The sequence below is a fragment of the Carassius auratus genome, chromosome 3 (assembly GCF_003368295.1).
Source record: "Carassius auratus strain Wakin chromosome 3, ASM336829v1, whole genome shotgun sequence".
In the NCBI taxonomy this organism is placed as follows: domain Eukaryota; kingdom Metazoa; phylum Chordata; class Actinopteri; order Cypriniformes; family Cyprinidae; genus Carassius; species Carassius auratus.
In genome coordinates, this window is record NC_039245.1 from 451,080 (window position 1) to 469,525 (window position 18,446).

The 18,446-nt window shown below is 40.1% G+C and overlaps 2 protein-coding genes across 2 annotated transcripts; one reads left to right on the forward strand and one right to left on the reverse strand.

Annotated features, from left to right (window-relative positions):
- Positions 1-874: 874 nt before the first annotated feature.
- dnmt1 (DNA (cytosine-5-)-methyltransferase 1) lies at positions 875-13,805 on the forward strand. The gene is made up of 34 exons (XM_026201058.1): positions 875-1,083; positions 1,738-1,780; positions 2,222-2,329; positions 2,406-2,643; positions 2,841-2,913; positions 3,041-3,125; positions 3,213-3,250; positions 3,339-3,393; positions 3,472-3,555; positions 3,729-3,838; positions 3,945-4,063; positions 4,145-4,237; positions 4,326-4,477; positions 4,557-4,744; positions 6,020-6,203; positions 6,291-6,388; positions 6,945-7,095; positions 7,170-7,285; positions 7,381-7,579; positions 7,659-7,792; positions 7,884-8,063; positions 8,142-8,366; positions 8,509-8,701; positions 9,760-9,850; positions 10,014-10,145; positions 10,818-11,100; positions 11,193-11,334; positions 11,997-12,163; positions 12,247-12,424; positions 12,561-12,756; positions 12,844-13,007; positions 13,112-13,228; positions 13,299-13,389; positions 13,485-13,805. Exons 1-34 carry the CDS (start codon positions 1,037-1,039, stop codon positions 13,520-13,522), a joined length of 4,512 nt encoding a protein of 1,503 aa, XP_026056843.1. The 5' UTR covers positions 875-1,036; the 3' UTR covers positions 13,523-13,805.
- An 864-nt stretch (positions 13,806-14,669) lies between these two features.
- On the reverse strand, positions 14,670-17,980 carry eif3g (eukaryotic translation initiation factor 3, subunit G). Its single transcript, XM_026201229.1, has 10 exons — positions 17,855-17,980; positions 17,730-17,776; positions 17,013-17,101; positions 16,861-16,920; positions 16,678-16,782; positions 15,601-15,790; positions 15,405-15,512; positions 15,190-15,326; positions 14,850-14,956; positions 14,670-14,766 (listed from the first exon to the last, which is right to left on the reverse strand). Exons 1-10 carry the CDS (start codon positions 17,875-17,877, stop codon positions 14,751-14,753), a joined length of 882 nt encoding a protein of 293 aa, XP_026057014.1. The 5' UTR covers positions 17,878-17,980; the 3' UTR covers positions 14,670-14,750.
- Positions 17,981-18,446: the final 466 nt, after the last annotated feature.

Below are 18,446 nucleotides of genomic sequence, written 5' to 3' on the forward strand. Positions count from 1 at the left end.
TGCAATGCAACATTTACTTTTGGTCACAAATTAAATAATATGCTAAATAGATTAATCTAAAATAACGTGAAAAATAACTTGTAAGGTTATATTTACTTATTACTTTTTATATTTTGTATACATATGTTGACGTTATGATTTTTCTTGATGATAAATTAATTATTAGTTGAAAATGAGACATCTGTGTAATTTTCTTTTGTATAATTCAGTATGAAAATTTAAATGACAACACGTTTTGAACAAATCCGAACACTTTCAGAAAAGACACGGAGGAAATGCCGCTGTTACTGTATTTCTTTAATTTAATGTTACTTTTATTTCTTATTGATTTTTGGTTATCTTTACTTCAAAGATCTGCATACTGCATTTAATTATTTACTATTTATTTTTTAAAAGGACATTTGTGCGCTTTATTAAATATGTCAATTAATTATTATTTATTTAACACTGTAATTCTAATTCATTCTAATTCTAAATACTAAACATATAAACTGAATTTAAACAGAATCGAACTGGTCGGATCGGTGTCAGATTTCTATTCGTCACCGGCCGTGTTAAATATTTACATTGGAAGAGTTAATGAAAATTAGGAATGAGAATCTGCACCCCTGAGGGAAGAGAAAATGTGGTACATCCCATATTGGTTTAGACTCTGAAGCCGTAGAAGGGGTAGACACGGAAATAATCCTTGAAAACAATTTAAGATTTCTTATTCTTTAACTTTAATAGTTTATATTTCATAATATTGTTATGTTGTACATATATTCAAATTAATTTATCTGAAAAGTTCTAAACCAAAATAGAAACGCACAACTCATATGACAAATGCGACCCCCGTGCGTTAAATTCGTGGTAGCGTCCAAGTCACCCGCATTTCCGCGCGAAAAAGCGGCCCGCGCGTATTTCTCAGCTGCTAGCAACAATTCATAAAGCCTGCTGCTGTTGGCACTGTCAGCTCTTAATCACCGTTTTAACTGTTGCTTTTTTAAATCGTGTTTTAAATTAGACGTTTTCTTTGATCAAACGCGAACTTGAAATGCCTACCAGGACCTCATTGTCTTTGCCAGAGGATGTCAAGGAACGGTACGGTGCTGTATTTGCCTTGTAACGGTAGACTGAATTTCACAGTTCGCTCTTTCGCGGGCTTTGCTCGCTACTCGTTACACGTCAATCTCGTCACATAACAGCTGCTGTATTTTGTGCTGTTTGGAGATGGAAAAATGTGTTAAGTGTTTACTTTAGTTAGCTTTTAGCAGTGCTAAAATGCTGTACTCGCCATCAGTTCGCGTGTAGGGGGTAAAACATGCAACGGCTGGTTGTTTTGATGCGAGCTATCTCACGGGTGTCAGTCTGACTGTATTTGGCGCCAAATACACATGTGTCCGAGTGAAGCTTAGCCCGCCTCCTGTCTCTCTCTACTCAATCACTGCTCAAGTTTTTAGTCTCATACCTACACAATCCTGCTGCATTTTGTGTTATTTGCTCAAAATCATCTAAAGTGATGTTAATAATCATCGACTGTCTCTGCATGTGTGCGTGCTTGTTTACATGCGTAATCCCATGATAGCGACACGAAATGAGGCTGTCATCTGACGATAAAGCTTTAAATATTAAAATTTAATGTTAAAGATTGTTCATTACATTTTTATTGCACGTTGAAATAATTTAGATTTTTTTTGTCAAGCTATGTGGAGATCTGCTGTACATTGCTAATGATGTTTACCTTCATGTTCCCAGGCTTCAGGTGCTGGATGAAGGTGGAGACAGTTTGTCAGATGAGGTGAGGGTTTTTCATAGCGGTCTTATGAATTATTCACATCAGCTGGTCAGGTTATTGATTATTTTTACATGTAGGCATCTCCAGAAAATCTGATAATATATGCACTTCATGTAGTCAAGTGGAAGTAGTTTAATAACGGAGTCTCCATATATCTGGTCAAGCACATCATATTTAAAAACATATAAATAATATAAAACATCTTTAATGCATAAGGCTAATGTAAAGTATTTTAAATATTATACTTTTAGACTTTCTCAGGCTTTCCTGTTACTCAAACAGTAGAATATTGTAATGCCAAGCTAATAGGTTCAAATCCCAAGGAAAGCAAGAACTGATAAAATGTAAATGTCTACCTTTTTAAAGCTTCTTCCAGACTCATTCACACATTTCTTCAATGTTTCTGTTGTTTTACTTCATTGTTTTCTTTCTTCATTGTGGTAGGAGTGTGTAAAGGAAAAGCTCAGGTTACTGCAGGAGTTCCTGCTTGCTGATACTCAGGACCAGCTCAAAATCCTTGAGGACAAGTTAAAGAGCTCTGAGCTTTCCCCTGTGAGTTACGCTGCCCTTTCAGTTCTCCAAACTACAGTTGTTGAGAAGTTATTGGTCCGACTTGTTTTGATTTTAGGAGGTTTACACGTCAGAGGTGAAGGCCGTGCTCAAGAAAGCTCTGGGAGTTGTCAAGGAGGATGAAGGAGTTGAGCAGAATGGACATTCAAATGGCATCTCTGTAAATGGGTCGCACAAAGATGAAGGCGAGCAGGAGGGAGCCATGGACACTCTGGAGGAAGGAGGATCTATAAAGTCTCCCAGTGCCCCAAAGGGAAGGGGCGGCCGTCGCAGTAAAGCAGATTCTGAGCCCAAGAGTGAGTTGCAGGGGTTTAAAGCTTTTAATTGCTCTCCATGTTACAACACCTGTATCTCTACGTTGATATTATAAATGATGTATTGAAATGATGTCACCATGAATATTATGTTATTAAAACATAAATGAGTGTCTTTACATTGTGTGCTGAAGATAGAATATTTAGTCTTTATTAACGGCACATTTTGTTCCCAACAGAATCTCCAGCCAGTACCAGGGTTACACGTAACTCTGGGAAACAGCCATCTATCCTTTCCATGTTCTCTAGAGTGTAAGTAAACATTTCAAATCTGATGTGCCGCTTGTGAAATGGCAGTTTGGCACTTGGGCAGTTGAAATCAGAGTTTGAATTAATCTTTGGTCACTTTATAAGTGGGTGTTGTACCTTCTTCCAACAGCCCAAAGCGCAAGTCTGATGAGCTGAATGGAGAAGCCACAAATGGTGACGCAGAAGTGAAGCTTGAGGAAGAAATTACAGAGCAGGTAAGGTTTTGACATTTAATCCTGTTTTAAGAAATCCATAGAAATATTTTAATTGGGATTTTTTTTTTTTTTTTACCTCCGGTCAAGGTCCATGAAGAGAAACGCCTTAAAACAGAAACTGAGAAGTGAGTTCTACATTCTACATAAATTTTTTTTTCCATATGTGATGCATCTGTAAAGTTAATAAATCTTATCCCCCCCCCTTCCTTTCAGTCCTGAGACTGAGAAAACTACTAATGGCCAGATCAAGCCTGTGTCTGCAGCCAAGGTGACACTCATTTCTTTCCCTGTTTATGCTGCTGCTTGAATTAATGCACCAAATGAATCTAATTAATCTGTATTTTAGACCCCTCCACCAAAATGCCCCGACTGCAGGCAGTATCTGGATGATTCGGACCTCAAGTTCTTCCAGGGAGATCCTGATGATGCTGTGAGTGTTTTATTCCTTGAGCTGTTCTGTAAGTATTAATTTAGAAGCTGCCAAGCGATATAACTCTAAGTGGATTTAAGAAAAAGATGTCTCCTTTCTGGTCCACATTTAAAGTTGACTTATTCTGCCTTTTGTAACACTTTTTAATATTGTTTGATTTTTATCCCTGGTAGTTGGATGAACCAGAGATGTTAACTGATGAGCGTCTATCCCTCTTTGATGCAAATGAGGATGGTTTTGAAAGCTATGACGATCTGCCCCAGCACAAGATAACTAACTTCAGGTAATAAGGGGAAATTAGACTGAATGGTATTGTCTCTCTCTCTCTCTCTCTCGCTCTCTCTCTCTCTCTCCTCCAGTTTTTTGACTGTTACAATCCTCATTCACAGCGTGTATGACAAGCGTGGGCACCTGTGTCCATTTGACTCTGGCCTCATTGAGAAAAATGTGGAGCTGTACTTTAGTTGTGCTGTTAAGCCCATCTACGATGACAACCCATGCATGGATGGTATGTCCCAATTTCTTAACTGTGAAGGCTGACTATTTAGCCAATTTAGGATTTAGTATAATTAAATTGCTGGCTTTTTAGGAGGGGTTCCTGCCAAGAAGCTTGGTCCTATCAATGCTTGGTGGATCACTGGTTTTGATGGTGGGGAGAAGGCTTTAATTGGCTTCACGACAGGTAAATATTTCTTGAAGGAATCATATTCATCCTAGTCTGGTTAGGCCATGCACATGAGAATACAACCAGTCTTTTTTCTCCTCCACAGCCTTTGCTGACTACATCTTAATGGACCCCAGAGAGGAGTACTCTTCCATTTTTGCTCTGATGCAGGAGAAGATCTACATGAGCAAGATAGTAGTTGAATTTCTACAGAAGAACCAGGACGCCACTTATGAGGATCTGCTGAACAAAATTGAGGTGAGCTGATTGAAGTGATCTCTCTGTATCTCTGGTCCTGTCGGCAGCAGTGCTGACCCATTTCCCTTCATGTCTTAAGACTACCGTTCCACCTGCTGGGCTCAACTTCAACCGTTTCACAGAGGACACACTGCTGCGTCATGCTCAGTTTGTGGTGGAGCAGGTGGAGAGCTATGATGAGGCTGGAGACTCAGATGAACAGCCAATTATCATCACTCCCTGTATGAGAGACCTGATCAAGCTGGCCGGTGTTACTTTGGGCAAGAGGTGCGTTTCTGTTTCATAGTCAGTGTTTTTTTTTAGTGTGAACTCTTGAGTAGTGGTTGACACATAAAGAGGACTGCTTTTAAATTAGAAGAACAGTGTTGCCAGATTTTTATACTGCATTTAAACCTGTTAAACTAGCCTGAAATTCGATGCCTTTAGCAGTTTATTTTTTGTTACCTGGAATGTTTAATATAATCATTGGTATAATGCCAGCAAGAGGTACAGTAGGTATACAAAAGCATCACCCAGCACATCTAGACTTAGCAATATTGGTCCACTCTTCTTTGCAGAACTGCTCAAGTTCAGTTAGGTTCTTTTCTATAACCACAGTAGCAGATGTGTGTAACTGACAGTTTCTATTTCTGGACTATCCGCAAAGGTCCTGCTAATGATTTTTAATGTCCCCTATATACTTGGACATTTGATCCAGTGCTAATGAAACTTTGACATTTGTTAAAATATTGTGCAAAATACTCTGCAATTGGTCCTAAGGGGAGCCCAGGTTTAGCTGATAAGTTTCAATTTATTTTATTTTTTTGTTAAACCAATCAAATCTTGTTTCCAGTAATGGGCATATATTCGATTACATATTCTGCAGACACTGTAAGCTTGATACATCTGTATCTTTTAGTGAACTGGATAAATGTTTTTAAATGGTTTGTTTGTGTGTGAACCATTCCTTGAACCTACGGTAGACTCTGAGCATTCAGTGGTATGTTGGGATATAAAGGTTCGCTCGGGCTTGGTGCATGATCTCAATGTTTCTAAATCCTGTAACTTTTCCTAACGCAGCAGGCAGCTGTACTGGTATGTAAAGCCTGTTGTTTCTGCAGAGTGTGTGTGACTTGATTTATTTTCCCATATGCTCCAATTCAGTAACCTGTGTTAGTGGTAAACTACTTCACTAGTTAAAAGGGGTGGGTGATGAGAGACGTTTTCCTTAGCCCCCCACTTGCATGACTCTGCATAACATGTTAATTTGGGCTCCCATTATTAGATTTTTACAAGTTGCCTATTTAGAGAAACTAAGCTTCTGAAGGAATTGCATGTACTTGTTCTATTAAAAAACAGAGCCAGTTTGCTTGAGTGATCCTTAAAACTGATTTTGAAATGAGAAATTTTCATCCGCCACTCTTGGAACAACTGTCAGTCCATTCAGTGTCCTGTGACCTCCATACACGTTATGTGCATGGCTCCATTTTTTGCTTGGCTGTTAGTGATATCTGTATCTAAAATGGTGTGTTTGTAGCTCATCACATTCATTTTGTTGTTCAGGAGAGCAGCCAGAAGACAAGCCATCCGTCATCCCACCAAGATTGAGAAGGACAGCAAGGGCCCGACTAAAGCCACCACCACTAAACTGGTCTATCAGATCTTTGACACCTTTTTCTCCGATCAGATTGACCAGAACAATAAAGATGGAGGTGGAGTGAAGAGACACCGGTGTGGTGTCTGTGAGGTAGATTGTCAAAAATGGCCTTATATTGCAAGCAAACTATACCTGCAATGTCTGTGTTAACAAGGTGGCATTGCTTTTATCTTTCAGGTTTGTCAGGCGCCAGACTGTGGCAAGTGTTCAGCCTGTAAGGATATGATCAAGTTTGGAGGCAGTGGCAGAAGTAAACAGGCCTGTCAGAAGAGGAGGTATGCTAACTGTGGGCAGTCTTCATACTTGTAATTATTCTGCTTGGCAGAAATGTTGTATTGTTTCCATATGCTATGAAATGAGACTAAATGTCAGTCACTGGTCAAAGCTTTTTGCTACATTAATCTGAATTGCATTTAAGTAATAGCTAGACACTTGTTAACTGGTTTTCACTCCTTCCTGAGCAGATGTCTTGCTAACTGAAGTCTTAAACGTGTAAACATTTTAATATCTGTAGTTGAGGTTTTTTTTTTTTTTTTTTGGTCTAACAGACATCGTGCTCTCAGAGTTAGTTGTGACAATCTGCCCTCCCTTCTGCTTTTGCATTGCCTGATTCTCCATGTTGGTTTCGTATGTGTTCAGTGCTGTGCTAATGCTAAAAAAAAAAAAAGCACTATCATCTTTAGTCTGCATGCTGCCCCCTGTCGTATAGAGTGAGAATGGGGAAAACTATTTTGAAAAGCTCTTTATATCCTGCCAGTTTGTTATCCAGCTCTATGGCTTTTGAATCATTTGTCAGAGTAAAGCTAAAGAGGTGTCTTGTCCCGTGTCCAGATGTCCCAACCTGGCAGTGAAAGAAGCAGAGGATGATGAGAATATGGATGAGGAGGAAGTATTGCCAATTAAGGAGAAAAAGAAAATGTCTCAGACAAAGAAGAAAAAACAGACTAAGAATAAGATCAGCTGGGTGGGCGAGCCCATCAAGGTATGTGATCTCTCTTACTATATGAACCTGGATTCCCACTTCCTGGTCTTGAGACATTGATGTTGTCCTTTCAGACTGATGGAAGGAAGGAATACTACATGAAAGTGCGTGTGGAGAATGAGGTGGTGGAGGTGGGAGATTGTGTGTCTGTCAGCCCTGCTGACCCATCACATCCCCTCTACTTGGCCAGGTGAACGTTACTGAAGCTTACCTGGGTTCTTGGCATCTTAACTGGCACTGTATTGCTTTAAAATTGGTAAGCCAACATTTTCGTCATGATTATAGGATTACGGCATTATGGGAGGATGGAGAGAAGATGTTTCATGCGCACTGGTTTTGCCGAGGCACTGATACTGTTCTTGGAGAATCATCAGACCCTCTTGAGCTCTTCCTTGTGGATGAGTGTGAAGATATGCAGCTGAGTTTCGTCCATGGCAAGGTCAACGTCTTGTACAAGGCTCCATCTGAAAACTGGTTCATGGAGGTACAGATGCTGACGTCTGATCTACATTTGTGTCAGTATCACACTGTGCAGGAGGTTTTAATATGTGTATGCTTTTCAGGGTGGAATAGATGATGATATGAAAGTGATCGAAGATGATGGCGAAAGCTTCTTCTATCAGCTCTTGTATGATGGTGAATGCGCTCGCTTTGAGTCTCCTCCCAAGGTCATACCATCAGACGACCACAAGTATAAGTGAGTGCCCCTTTTAGACCTTTTCTTTCTTACAGGTCAGTTTTTTTTGTTTTTTTTTGTGCATGCACATCAACATGTTGTTTTATGGCAGGTTCTGTGCCAGCTGCGTAAGGAATAAAGAACGAGAGGCTCAGGACTTGCCTAATGTCTGTGAACCACTGGAGGTTGAGAAGAGCGACTCTAAAGTCTTTTATGGTTTGGCGACCCTAAAGGGCGAGCAGTACAGAGTAGGAGACAGTGTCTATCTTCCCCCAGAGGCCTTCAACTTTGCGTAAGATTTAATTTTTCCTCTGCCTTTAAGATATTCTGAGGCTGAGAGCCATTTTATTAAAGGTGTTTTCCCTTTTAGGGTAAAGGTTGCAAGCCCATTGAAGCGTTCTCACAGGAAGGAAGATGTTGATGAAGATCTTCACCCAGAATACTACAGGAAGTCTTCTGATTACATCAAGGGCTCAAACCTCGATGCTCCGGAGCCTTTCCGTATTGGCCGCATCAAAGAAATCTTCTGCAACAAGCGCAGTGATGGAAAGCCAGACAGAATGGATCCTAAACTGCGGCTCTATAAATTTTACAGGTGACATTTTCTTCCTCTTAAGAAGCTACGTTAGCCAATGGATCTGCTTGAAAAAAGTACATCCTTTAGCTTGAGGTTTCCGCTATGGCTGTACATAAACTTTTTTTACCTGAGTTCTTTTCATGCTGACGGTTGCTTACAGGCCTGAAAACACTCATAAAGGACCAAAGGGTGCCTACCATTCTGACGTAAACCAGCTCTACTGGAGTGATGAAGAGGCGACCGTAAACATGGCAGAAGTGCTGGGCCGCTGTCAAGTGGAGTATGCAGAGGACCTGGTGGAGAGTGTGCAGGACTATTCAAGCAGAGGACCTGATCGCTTTTATTTCCTAGAGGTGAGGGATTGGTGTTAAAGAGCAGGTCATATGGTATTTTAAAGTGACCTAATGTTCTTTTGATCCTCTACAACAGGTTTAAATGCATCCTAAGGTCAGAAAACATTGTCATTTGCCAATGATTTTGAAGCAATTCGTTCCAAACAAGTTCTGAGCAAACCCCTCCCTTCCATAAGCCTGCTCTGCTCTGATTGGTCAGCTGGCCAAGCCTGTTGTGATTGGTGCAGAGACGAGTCCTTGAGCAAGTTAGCGAGGACTACCATTGGCAGCACCTTTACATAAATCAATAATACTGTGTTCAATCCATTCTTAAAATTGCATAAAATACAAAAACGCTTATGCGAGTGAATTGTGCTCGCAGTTAAAGTTTAGCTGCTAAACTGTAAACGCTTAAAACCGTAATGGTGGATATTTTAGCGGAGTGCTTGTGACTAAATGATGAAACCATACAGTTTGTAAACCAAAATGTCTGCTTTAATGTTTGAAGAACAACAGGCAAAAGACGATTGTCTTAACTTTTAATCAGAACGCAGAACTGCTGTATCATGGCGCACCTGTCGAACTCGCTCGCCTCTCTACTGGATCTTTTACTCCTTGCATTAACACTGACTGCTGGTGCAGCAAAATAAACAGCTATTTCATAATGATTATAAAGTCTGTGCACTATACTAAATTATTTTTTGTTAAACTGAGTAATTATTTGAACAGTCTACATTTAATCTACACACTTTTAGGAAATGGTGTTCACAGTAAATTTTCATAATTTCAGTAAGCCCGTAATATCATGCTTTACATGGAAATGTACACGACTCGTTAAGGCGATTTAGAATCTTTTTTTTTTTTTTTTTTTTTTTTTGATTTAACAACTTTGCAGACTGTTTTCATTTTAAGGATAGCTACATTTATAATTTTTTCAAAAACCCATATGACCTGCTCTTTATAAAAAAATATTGCATTGATCCGAGCCATGATGTGTCTATTTTTCTTCCCAGCTGAACTGCAAACCTTTCAATAAAGTATTAGAGCAGTTTTTGTCTTCAAAGTTTTTTTTTCTTTAGGCTTACAATGCCAAGACTAAAAGCCTTGAGGATCCTCCCAATCATGCACGATCCGCAGTGAATAAGGGCAAAGGGAAAGGAAAGGGGAAAGGTAACTATAGGTTTTATAACTTTTGAGATGTCAATCATGGAAACTTATTCTGAATTAGTTTCTTGTGCTCTATTGTTACATTTGTCTAGAAATTGCCCACCACAAATGCAGTGTTTAGAAATAATGACACCAAAACAACTCCAATGTTTGTGGTTTTGTGCAGGTAAAGGGAAGGGTAAAGCAGCTTCACAGGAATCGCAGGATAAGGAGCCACAAGAGCCAACAGTCCCCAAACTGCGCACACTGGATGTGTTCTCTGGCTGTGGTGGTCTGTCTGAGGGTTTCCATCAAGCAGGTAGGGCTTCTATTTAAAACTATTTTATAGAAATATGTTGTAGGGGTTTTCATTTCTTAAGAGGTCCCATCTGAATATTTCCTTCCCAGCACAGGTTTGGACAGTACTTTTTGTAAGCGTTATGAACCATTTAGGTTTGGGGATTTTCAGATTTAAAAAAAAAAACCAATGTACATAAAATGCTCTGATCATGAGCAGAAACTTTAACTAATAGTTAAGCTTGGTTGTCTTTCCTTGCCATCTACAAATTTCCAATGTTTTTAACATGCTAATTAATGCTAAATGTAGATATAAAATGTATCATCACAAACCTTATTTTGAATGGTTTGAATCATGTATGACACAACTGCTGCAATTTGCTGCGTTCTCATTTTCTCTTTTAGATAAAGTATCTATTTATTTTGCTGATCACAGTCCTTCTGCTACTGTTAAAATAACCATATTATCTGTAGCTTCAGTAGTGTTTAGTAGGGGAGAGAATCACTGCAGTGCAGTGGTGAAAGAGCATTAACATAAATGCTCCTAAGAACTTGTGTATGGCTCAATTGTTTTGCTACTCTCATTAAACTGTAGAAATGGTAATGGCTGGGGTCCAGAACTGGACTGGAGTCCACTATTTGAGGACCCCTGTTGGATTGTATCTTTTTATATATTTCTCTTCCTAAACCTCAGGCATCTCTGAGACCCATTGGGCCATCGAGATGTGGGATCCTGCTGCCCAGGCATTCAGGTTGAACAATCCAGGCACCACGGTCTTCACAGAGGACTGTAATGTCCTGTTGAAGCTGGTGATGTCTGGAGAGAAGACCAACTCTCTTGGACAGAAGCTGCCGCAGAAGGGTGATGTGGAGATGCTCTGTGGTGGGCCGCCCTGCCAAGGCTTCAGTGGAATGAACCGCTTCAACTCGCGCACATACTCCGCGTTCAAGAACTCTCTGGTTGTCTCTTATCTGAGGTTAGCAGATTGAGTCTTGCTATAAAAATTAGGCTAGTTTGCCTGTTTGGGACATAATAAAAAAAAAAATTTCTTCCTCCCTGTTCTTTCAGCTACTGTGACTACTACAGACCCAAGTTCTTCCTTCTGGAGAACGTGAGGAACTTTGTGTCATTCAAACGCTCTATGGTCCTGAAGCTCACGCTGCGCTGTCTTGTTCGCATGGGCTACCAGTGCACCTTTGGTGTACTACAGGCAAGTTAGGGTTTTTTTTTTTTTTTTTTTTTAAATTAAGAGTTTGTGTGGACTACTGAGTAGGCCTGCACGATTAATCAAAATTAAATCACAATCGCGATTAGGCAAAAGTTGCGACTGTCATGTGCATGTTGTCAGTGAAGTACTGTAGTAGTAAATCTTCATCTGAAAGCCAGAGGGCGCTCTCACACTAAACCCCAAATCCACCCCACAGAAGAAATCAAGAAATCCCAATAGCAGTTGATGAATAAACAGGATATTTAACTGCTTTGATTCAACAGGACTAAGAAACACACAACTGACAATATATAGTTTGCCTCGTTTATTTTATTATAATTAAGTATATAATGATAATTCTGCACTTATGTATATAAAACACTATTCTTGCACTTCTGGTTAGATGCTATCTGCATTTCATTAACTTTGTACTTGTACTCTGCATAATGACAAAGTTGAATCGAATCTAATAATACAGCACTAATCAGTTTAGCCTTTATGACTGCTTGGAATACAGTGAAATCGTTATAAGAATCCAAATCTCACAGAAAGATTTATTTCAAACACTCGGCTGATGTTATGAAGTCAATTTATTTCATTCTCATAATTAATTTGTCTAATTTTAAGGTTTCATTTTAATTTGTCTCTAAATGTGACTTTTGCAGGCAGGACAGTATGGGGTGGCCCAGACCAGACGCAGAGCGATCATCCTGGCTGCAGCCCCGGGTGAAAAGCTGCCCCGCTTCCCTGAGCCCCTGCATGTGTTTGCCCCACGGGCATGTTCTCTTAGTGTGGTGGTTGACGAAAAGAGATATGTCAGCAATGTCACTCGGTAATTATTTGTGACTCACGATGGTGGCATCAATTGAAATTGTCATTTGCTGTTCTGATCTTAATATACACTACTTTTTCCAGTGGAAACGGAGGCATTTATCGCACCATCACAGTGCGGGACACAATGTCTGACCTCCCAGAGATCCGAAACGGAGCCGCAGCTCTGGAAATCTCCTATAATGGTGAGCCGCAATCCTGGTTCCAAAGGCACATTCGTGGCTCTCAGTACCAGCCCATCCTCAGGGACCACATCTGTAAGGTCAGTTCCTCTTGAGTGCTTCTCATCTTGAAGGCGTCTTGTCATTTGGAAAGGAGCTATGTGGCTCACCAGTGGCTAAAAAAAGGCACCTTAGCTTAAACCACAAGCGATTTAAATGGTTGGATTTGTGTTGTAGGACATGAGTGCCCTGGTGGCGGCCCGTATGCGTCACATTCCTCTGGCTCCTGGTTCTGACTGGAGGGATCTGCCCAATATCGAGGTGCGGTTGCGGGATGGCACCAACACAAAAAAGCTTCGCTACACTCACGCCGACAAAAAGAATGGCCGCAGTGGCACTGGTGCACTGAGAGGAGTGTGTTCCTGTGCTGAGGGTTGGTCCTTTCCTAAAATTCAACATTTTAGACAGTTTCAGATAATAGAAATCCTGACTTACCGGCTACGGTCTTTCGTTGCACTAGGAAAACCGTGTGACCCTGCAGACAGGCAGTTCAATACGTTGATTCCCTGGTGTCTGCCTCACACGGGTAATCGCCACAATCACTGGGCTGGTCTGTACGGCCGTCTGGAATGGGACGGGTTCTTCAGCACCACAGTGACCAATCCTGAGCCCATGGGCAAGCAGGTATTGCAGACATGCTACGTTAACCAGTCATGATATGAATTGTAACACCATTATCATTTCAACGGGGTACAACTTTTGTCAATTACTGTTAATTGTGTCAACAGGGACGTGTCCTCCACCCCGAGCAGCACCGTGTTGTGAGTGTGAGAGAATGTGCTCGCTCTCAGGGCTTCCCAGACACTTACCGCTTCTTCGGCAATATCTTAGACAAACACCGACAGGTATGATACCGGAGCTGAAATTATTCATATTTTTATGTAGCATCACTAATCCGGGTCCTGTGTTTCTCAGGTTGGTAATGCTGTGCCTCCACCCCTCTCCAAAGCCATCGGCCTGGAAGTCAGGAAGTGTGTGCAGGAGAAGATGAGGGAGAATGCTACAGGTAACTTTTTTTTTTTTTTTTTTTTTTTTTTAATCATTTGTCAAATACTTGATCTCGCTCTTAGACTGAAGTTTAATCTCGTTTAACTTCCTCAGAGCCTGTGAAGCAGGAGAAGATGGAGGTTTGCAACTAAAGCCATCTGCATATAACAACCGCAGGACATTTGTGTTGTGTTTGGGAGTGTCTGACTCGGCCCATTAAACCCATTCCATTTATTCATAAGCTGGTCCGGAGCCAGGCCACTTCAGTGGCATTTCAATGGACAGTCTGTGCAGTGCCATTATGTGATGTTTTATCAATTTCTAAATGTGATTTTAACGGTGTATTTGCAATTCTCCACTCTGAGACAGTGGTATTAAATTCTATGTAGTTTTTATATGTTGTAATATTTCAAATAAAGCTCTTATTCAATGGTTTAATTGTTTTCAAATTAATTTTAAGTGCGCCATGGGGATTTTTTTTTTTGACTCCCCTTTAGTTTAAATGATCGAGTGATGCTGACTCACTGCAGATCTTTTAAGGTCACCTCAGTGAGCTTTACTATGTAAGATGACTGGTTACAATTTTTTTTTTTTTTTTTTTTCTTGGCATGCTGTTAATAACTGCAATTGATCTCACTCTTTACAGTCTACTGAAAAGGAAGGTACACTTGCAAATTGCAATAGCAGCCTAACAGACAAGTTTTTGTTTTTTTTTGCAGGACTTTCATGGGTTCCTTTTGTTAAATGTCTAGAGCCTGACATAAATGCTGTTTGAGCTTTTCTCTCCTACTTGAGACATGATGCACTAGTCATAACTTTTTGAAAACTTCAAATTGTTTTGTTATTTGTCACATTTAGTTAAATTTACATGAATACATTAAAAGGTAGCCTATACTTTTGCTTTAAATTGACAATCTGTCGAGTCATAGTTTGCAACACTGGATATTACTTAGTCATTTAACATTTCTATCTTAAAACATGTCACGTTACATTTATCTACTAACATTTCCTTACACTCTCCACAGTTAAAACGGATGTTCTGTAAACAAATGGTTTGATTGGCAATTGATAAGCACCATGATTAACGCATATACAGGATACCTCCGACCACATTTCTAACAACTTTAGCAAAGGCATAACTGCATTTTCCTGAAGACTTTATTTGTTTGCCTTTATTTCAGTAGTAAAACATTGGTAAACTTAAGAGTTTCTTGCCGTTTTCCCAAGTAAGCTCATAAGCAAGTACTTGGAAAACAAGCAAATTAACCACCGACTAAGAAACCACCACAGTGAAACCCATAACTGGATGTTTTATCATTTGTATTTATTTGGATGACTGGAGAGACCATATCTAGACCTCCTGGAATATTTATGGAAGTCTCAGTTGTTGGAGGGTCTGGAAAGACAAAACAAATCAAGATTAGATCAGAGAAAACATGGCGGTTGCTTATTTTAAACTTACTTTCAAGAAAGACTCACTTGGCCCATTCCACATTGAGAATGAGATGATCGTATCCAAAGCCGGATACACCTGCGATGGCTCTGGCAGCGTCCTCACGCCGGTGGAAACTGATGAAAGCAAAGCCCTGGAGTAATGGGGAAAGAAGTTGTGTGTTATTCTTCTGGAGACATTCATAACTTGTATGCTTCATGATGTCATTTTATTAAAACAAGTGAGTTTATGTAGGTGAACCATTATACTAATGTTCCTGCTTTGTTCTTCAATTGATTAGAAGAGTCCAAGCGAATCTTTGACTTCTCTTTGCTTTATTTGTCATTTTAGCATGAATCTGTTACGGTTGTGTTTCACATCTCTCACCTTAGACTGGCCTGTGTTCTTGTCCTTGGCCAGATAGATCCTAGAGATTGAGCCAAAAGGCCTGAAAAGCTCCTGCAGATCAGTCTCCCTGGTGTCCTCGGATAAGTTGGTCACACGGATTGTTGCATTATCATCGGCTGCAGAGAAAATCTCAACACATTACCACCAGGCTCTTGATTGACAACATCAGTGAGAAATGTATGTCAAACGCACACCTCTGCGGTTAGGCTGCATGGACTCTCCTCTGCGTGTACCACCGTCCCGCAGGCTGGGGGGAACATATTTCCCTGTCTTGCTTTGGACTGGTTGGGCAGGCTCAGGCTCTAGAAATCAAAATGAAATTGTAAAAAAAAAAAAAAAAAAAAATAGTACTCAAAATATGCTTAAATGGGCAACATGAAGTTTTTGTACCTGCTGCCTTCTCTTTTTCTCCCGTGGACAGACCCAACTGTTCAGCCAGTTCCTTCTGCATTGGACCAAGCGTGTCCTTGTATGGACAGCGAGTGGTCCAGTGATCCCCTTTACAGATACGGCAGGACACGATCTTCTGTCCTTTCAGCTTGTTCATGGGATCTTCATCTTGGTCTTGAGCATTCAAGTCCTGTAAAACAAGCAGGAGAATCACTTCAAGTTGGCATCGGTACAACAGAGAAGTGAAACATTTCCAGGACCGAAATATCAAGTAAGAACGGAACAGTTCACAAAACACAAACTGAATTGGAAACACTGTAAAAAAATAGTTTGAAGTTGCAAAAATGTGTTGAAAATGTCCTCACCTTCAGAATATCCAAAATGTAGTTAAGTTTATTACTTTATTGGAACGGAGTTGGATAAATTTAGCATTACATCACTTGCTTGCCAATTAATACTTTTTAGTGAATGGGTGCCATCAGAATGAGAGTTCAAACAGCTAATTAAAAACAATTAATAATAAAAATCACAACTCAAATCCATCAATAAAGTGGATAACCATGTTTGCAGCAAACAAATCCATCTTTTAGTCTATAATACACAACTCTTCCTCTAGTCCATCGTGTTGTCCTCTCAAATCAAAATCCACCTTTTTTAGAATGGTTTTGGCTTATAAACAGTCCTTGAACTTTGCATATTTCTCTCCTGATTCAGATGAGACAACTTTCTCATTGGAGACAGCAATATCATGGATAGAGGACTCGCATTTTAGCCAGAAGCAACAGTTTAAAATGAACAATGTATTGATGGATTTATTACAAACATGCAGCTTTTCACTTCATTACAAACGACAGCTACGTGGACTCTCATTCTGACAGCACCCATTCACCGCAGAGGATCGACTAGTGAGCAAGTGATGAAATGTTAAATACCCATTCCCATGATGACACAAACTCGTTTACATATTTGATGGCCTGAGGGTGAGTACATCTTAAGCAAATTTTCATTTTTTGGGTGAACTATATTTTTTAAAACATGGATCAGTGCAAAAACCTCATTAGTTTATCACCATTATACCTCTTTACTGGAGATGAAGGTCATGAAGACGTCATCGCTCACTGTGGTGGTGGCCACGTTGGGACCTGGTGCATCAAATTCCGAGTTGCCAAATTTTTTCCAGTTCTGTTGATTTAAATAATCAACCCATAAACAATATGTTTAATGGAGATATCAATATACTAAAGAAAAATTAAGACGTACCTTTCTCCTGGCAACTGCTTTGGAGGCCTTCCGCGTCTCAATTTTGAATGTCCTGACAATCTGACCATAAGAAGAGCAAAGGACAGATATGAAACCTGATTCTTCTGAAACATTTTGAAGTATTATATCGTTTTAAGAAGAACTCTGCTGACCTTACACTTCTGGCCATCTTCATCAATCTTGTATTCTGTGACAGTCTTGATGTTACCTTTGACGGTCTCTTTTGGTGAAGGGAGTGAACCTGTTGGAGAAAATGATAAATAGATGAATTACAAATGCATAATTATGGTTCGTTTATACAACATGTCAAGCAGTCAGAGGAAGCTTGTATAGAAATCAAGACTATTTATAAAAAATAAAAATAAAAACATTTATCTCGCACATGAAATGTACCCTGTTCTTTCTACACTCGCATAATATTTTAGATAAAATCCTCGATGTTAAAAACATTCAAAGAAGTTATTTTTAGCCCCAATTCTTTTCAACAATAGAAAAACTCTTTGTCTAACTGTTGTCACTACTGATCATTAATACACAATTTAACATGGCTGCACAGCATATTACGGTGTAATATGTCAAGGAATAGAAGCAGAATGTCTAATATATTACACCTGGGTGAATTATAGCATAAAACAAGTCATATAGTATATGATATATGTTTATAATATAACGTAGGACCCGAACACAGCCAAAGCACAAAGCACCAGACTTTTTCAGTCAGACTGACTTACCGCTCACTAAACTGTAACTTTCACTATAGGTAGACTATTTTTATAACTGTAAAGTATGTTCTCATATCGATAAATGTAATGAGTGTAGTTTAATCAGTGTTTAAACGCGTGTTTGCGCGTGAGGCCTCGTAACGTTACCTTCATCTCCCTCTTCCTCCACCTGATCGGCCCAGCTAGGCTTTGAGCTGTGGAAAACACAAGATATTAGATCCCTATTAAGTAATAAATACAACTATAGCGTTTCATTCAAATGAAAAACTCACTCGTCGAATTCGATCGAAGGCATCTTTACGGGTTGTCTGTCTTGAGCCTCGAGAGGAAGCTTTCCCCGGGACTGCTGTTGTGGAGAGGAGACGCCGCGCCACAGCGCCCTCTGTGCGTGCGGAGGACGACAGCGAGACACGACATGAAGAAGAAGAGCGGAAAAAATTGTGATAGAGTAAGTGAAAGTCGTGACATTTGCTAAGTATGGTAACCCATTCTCGGAATTGATGCTCTGCATTTAAACCATCCAAGTGCGCGCGCACACACACAGAGCAGTGAGAAGTGAACACACACCCAGGGCAGTAGGCAGCTACATCCTCACATATTCAGCAGGAGGGGAGCAACTGGGGGTTCAGTGTCTTGCTCAAGGGCTTCAGTCATGGGTATTGAGGGTGGAAGAGAGCACTGTTCTTTCACTCCCTTCAAACCTGCAACCTTTGGGCGACTAGTCCATGTCTCTAACCATTAGTCCACAGCTGACCCCAAATCAGCTAGTACTTCTGGACTAGGAACATGATAGAGATAAAACATATAAGCCTTGAGTACAGTCCAGAATGTCCCCTTTGGAGACCCCATGTTGGGTTATTTTGT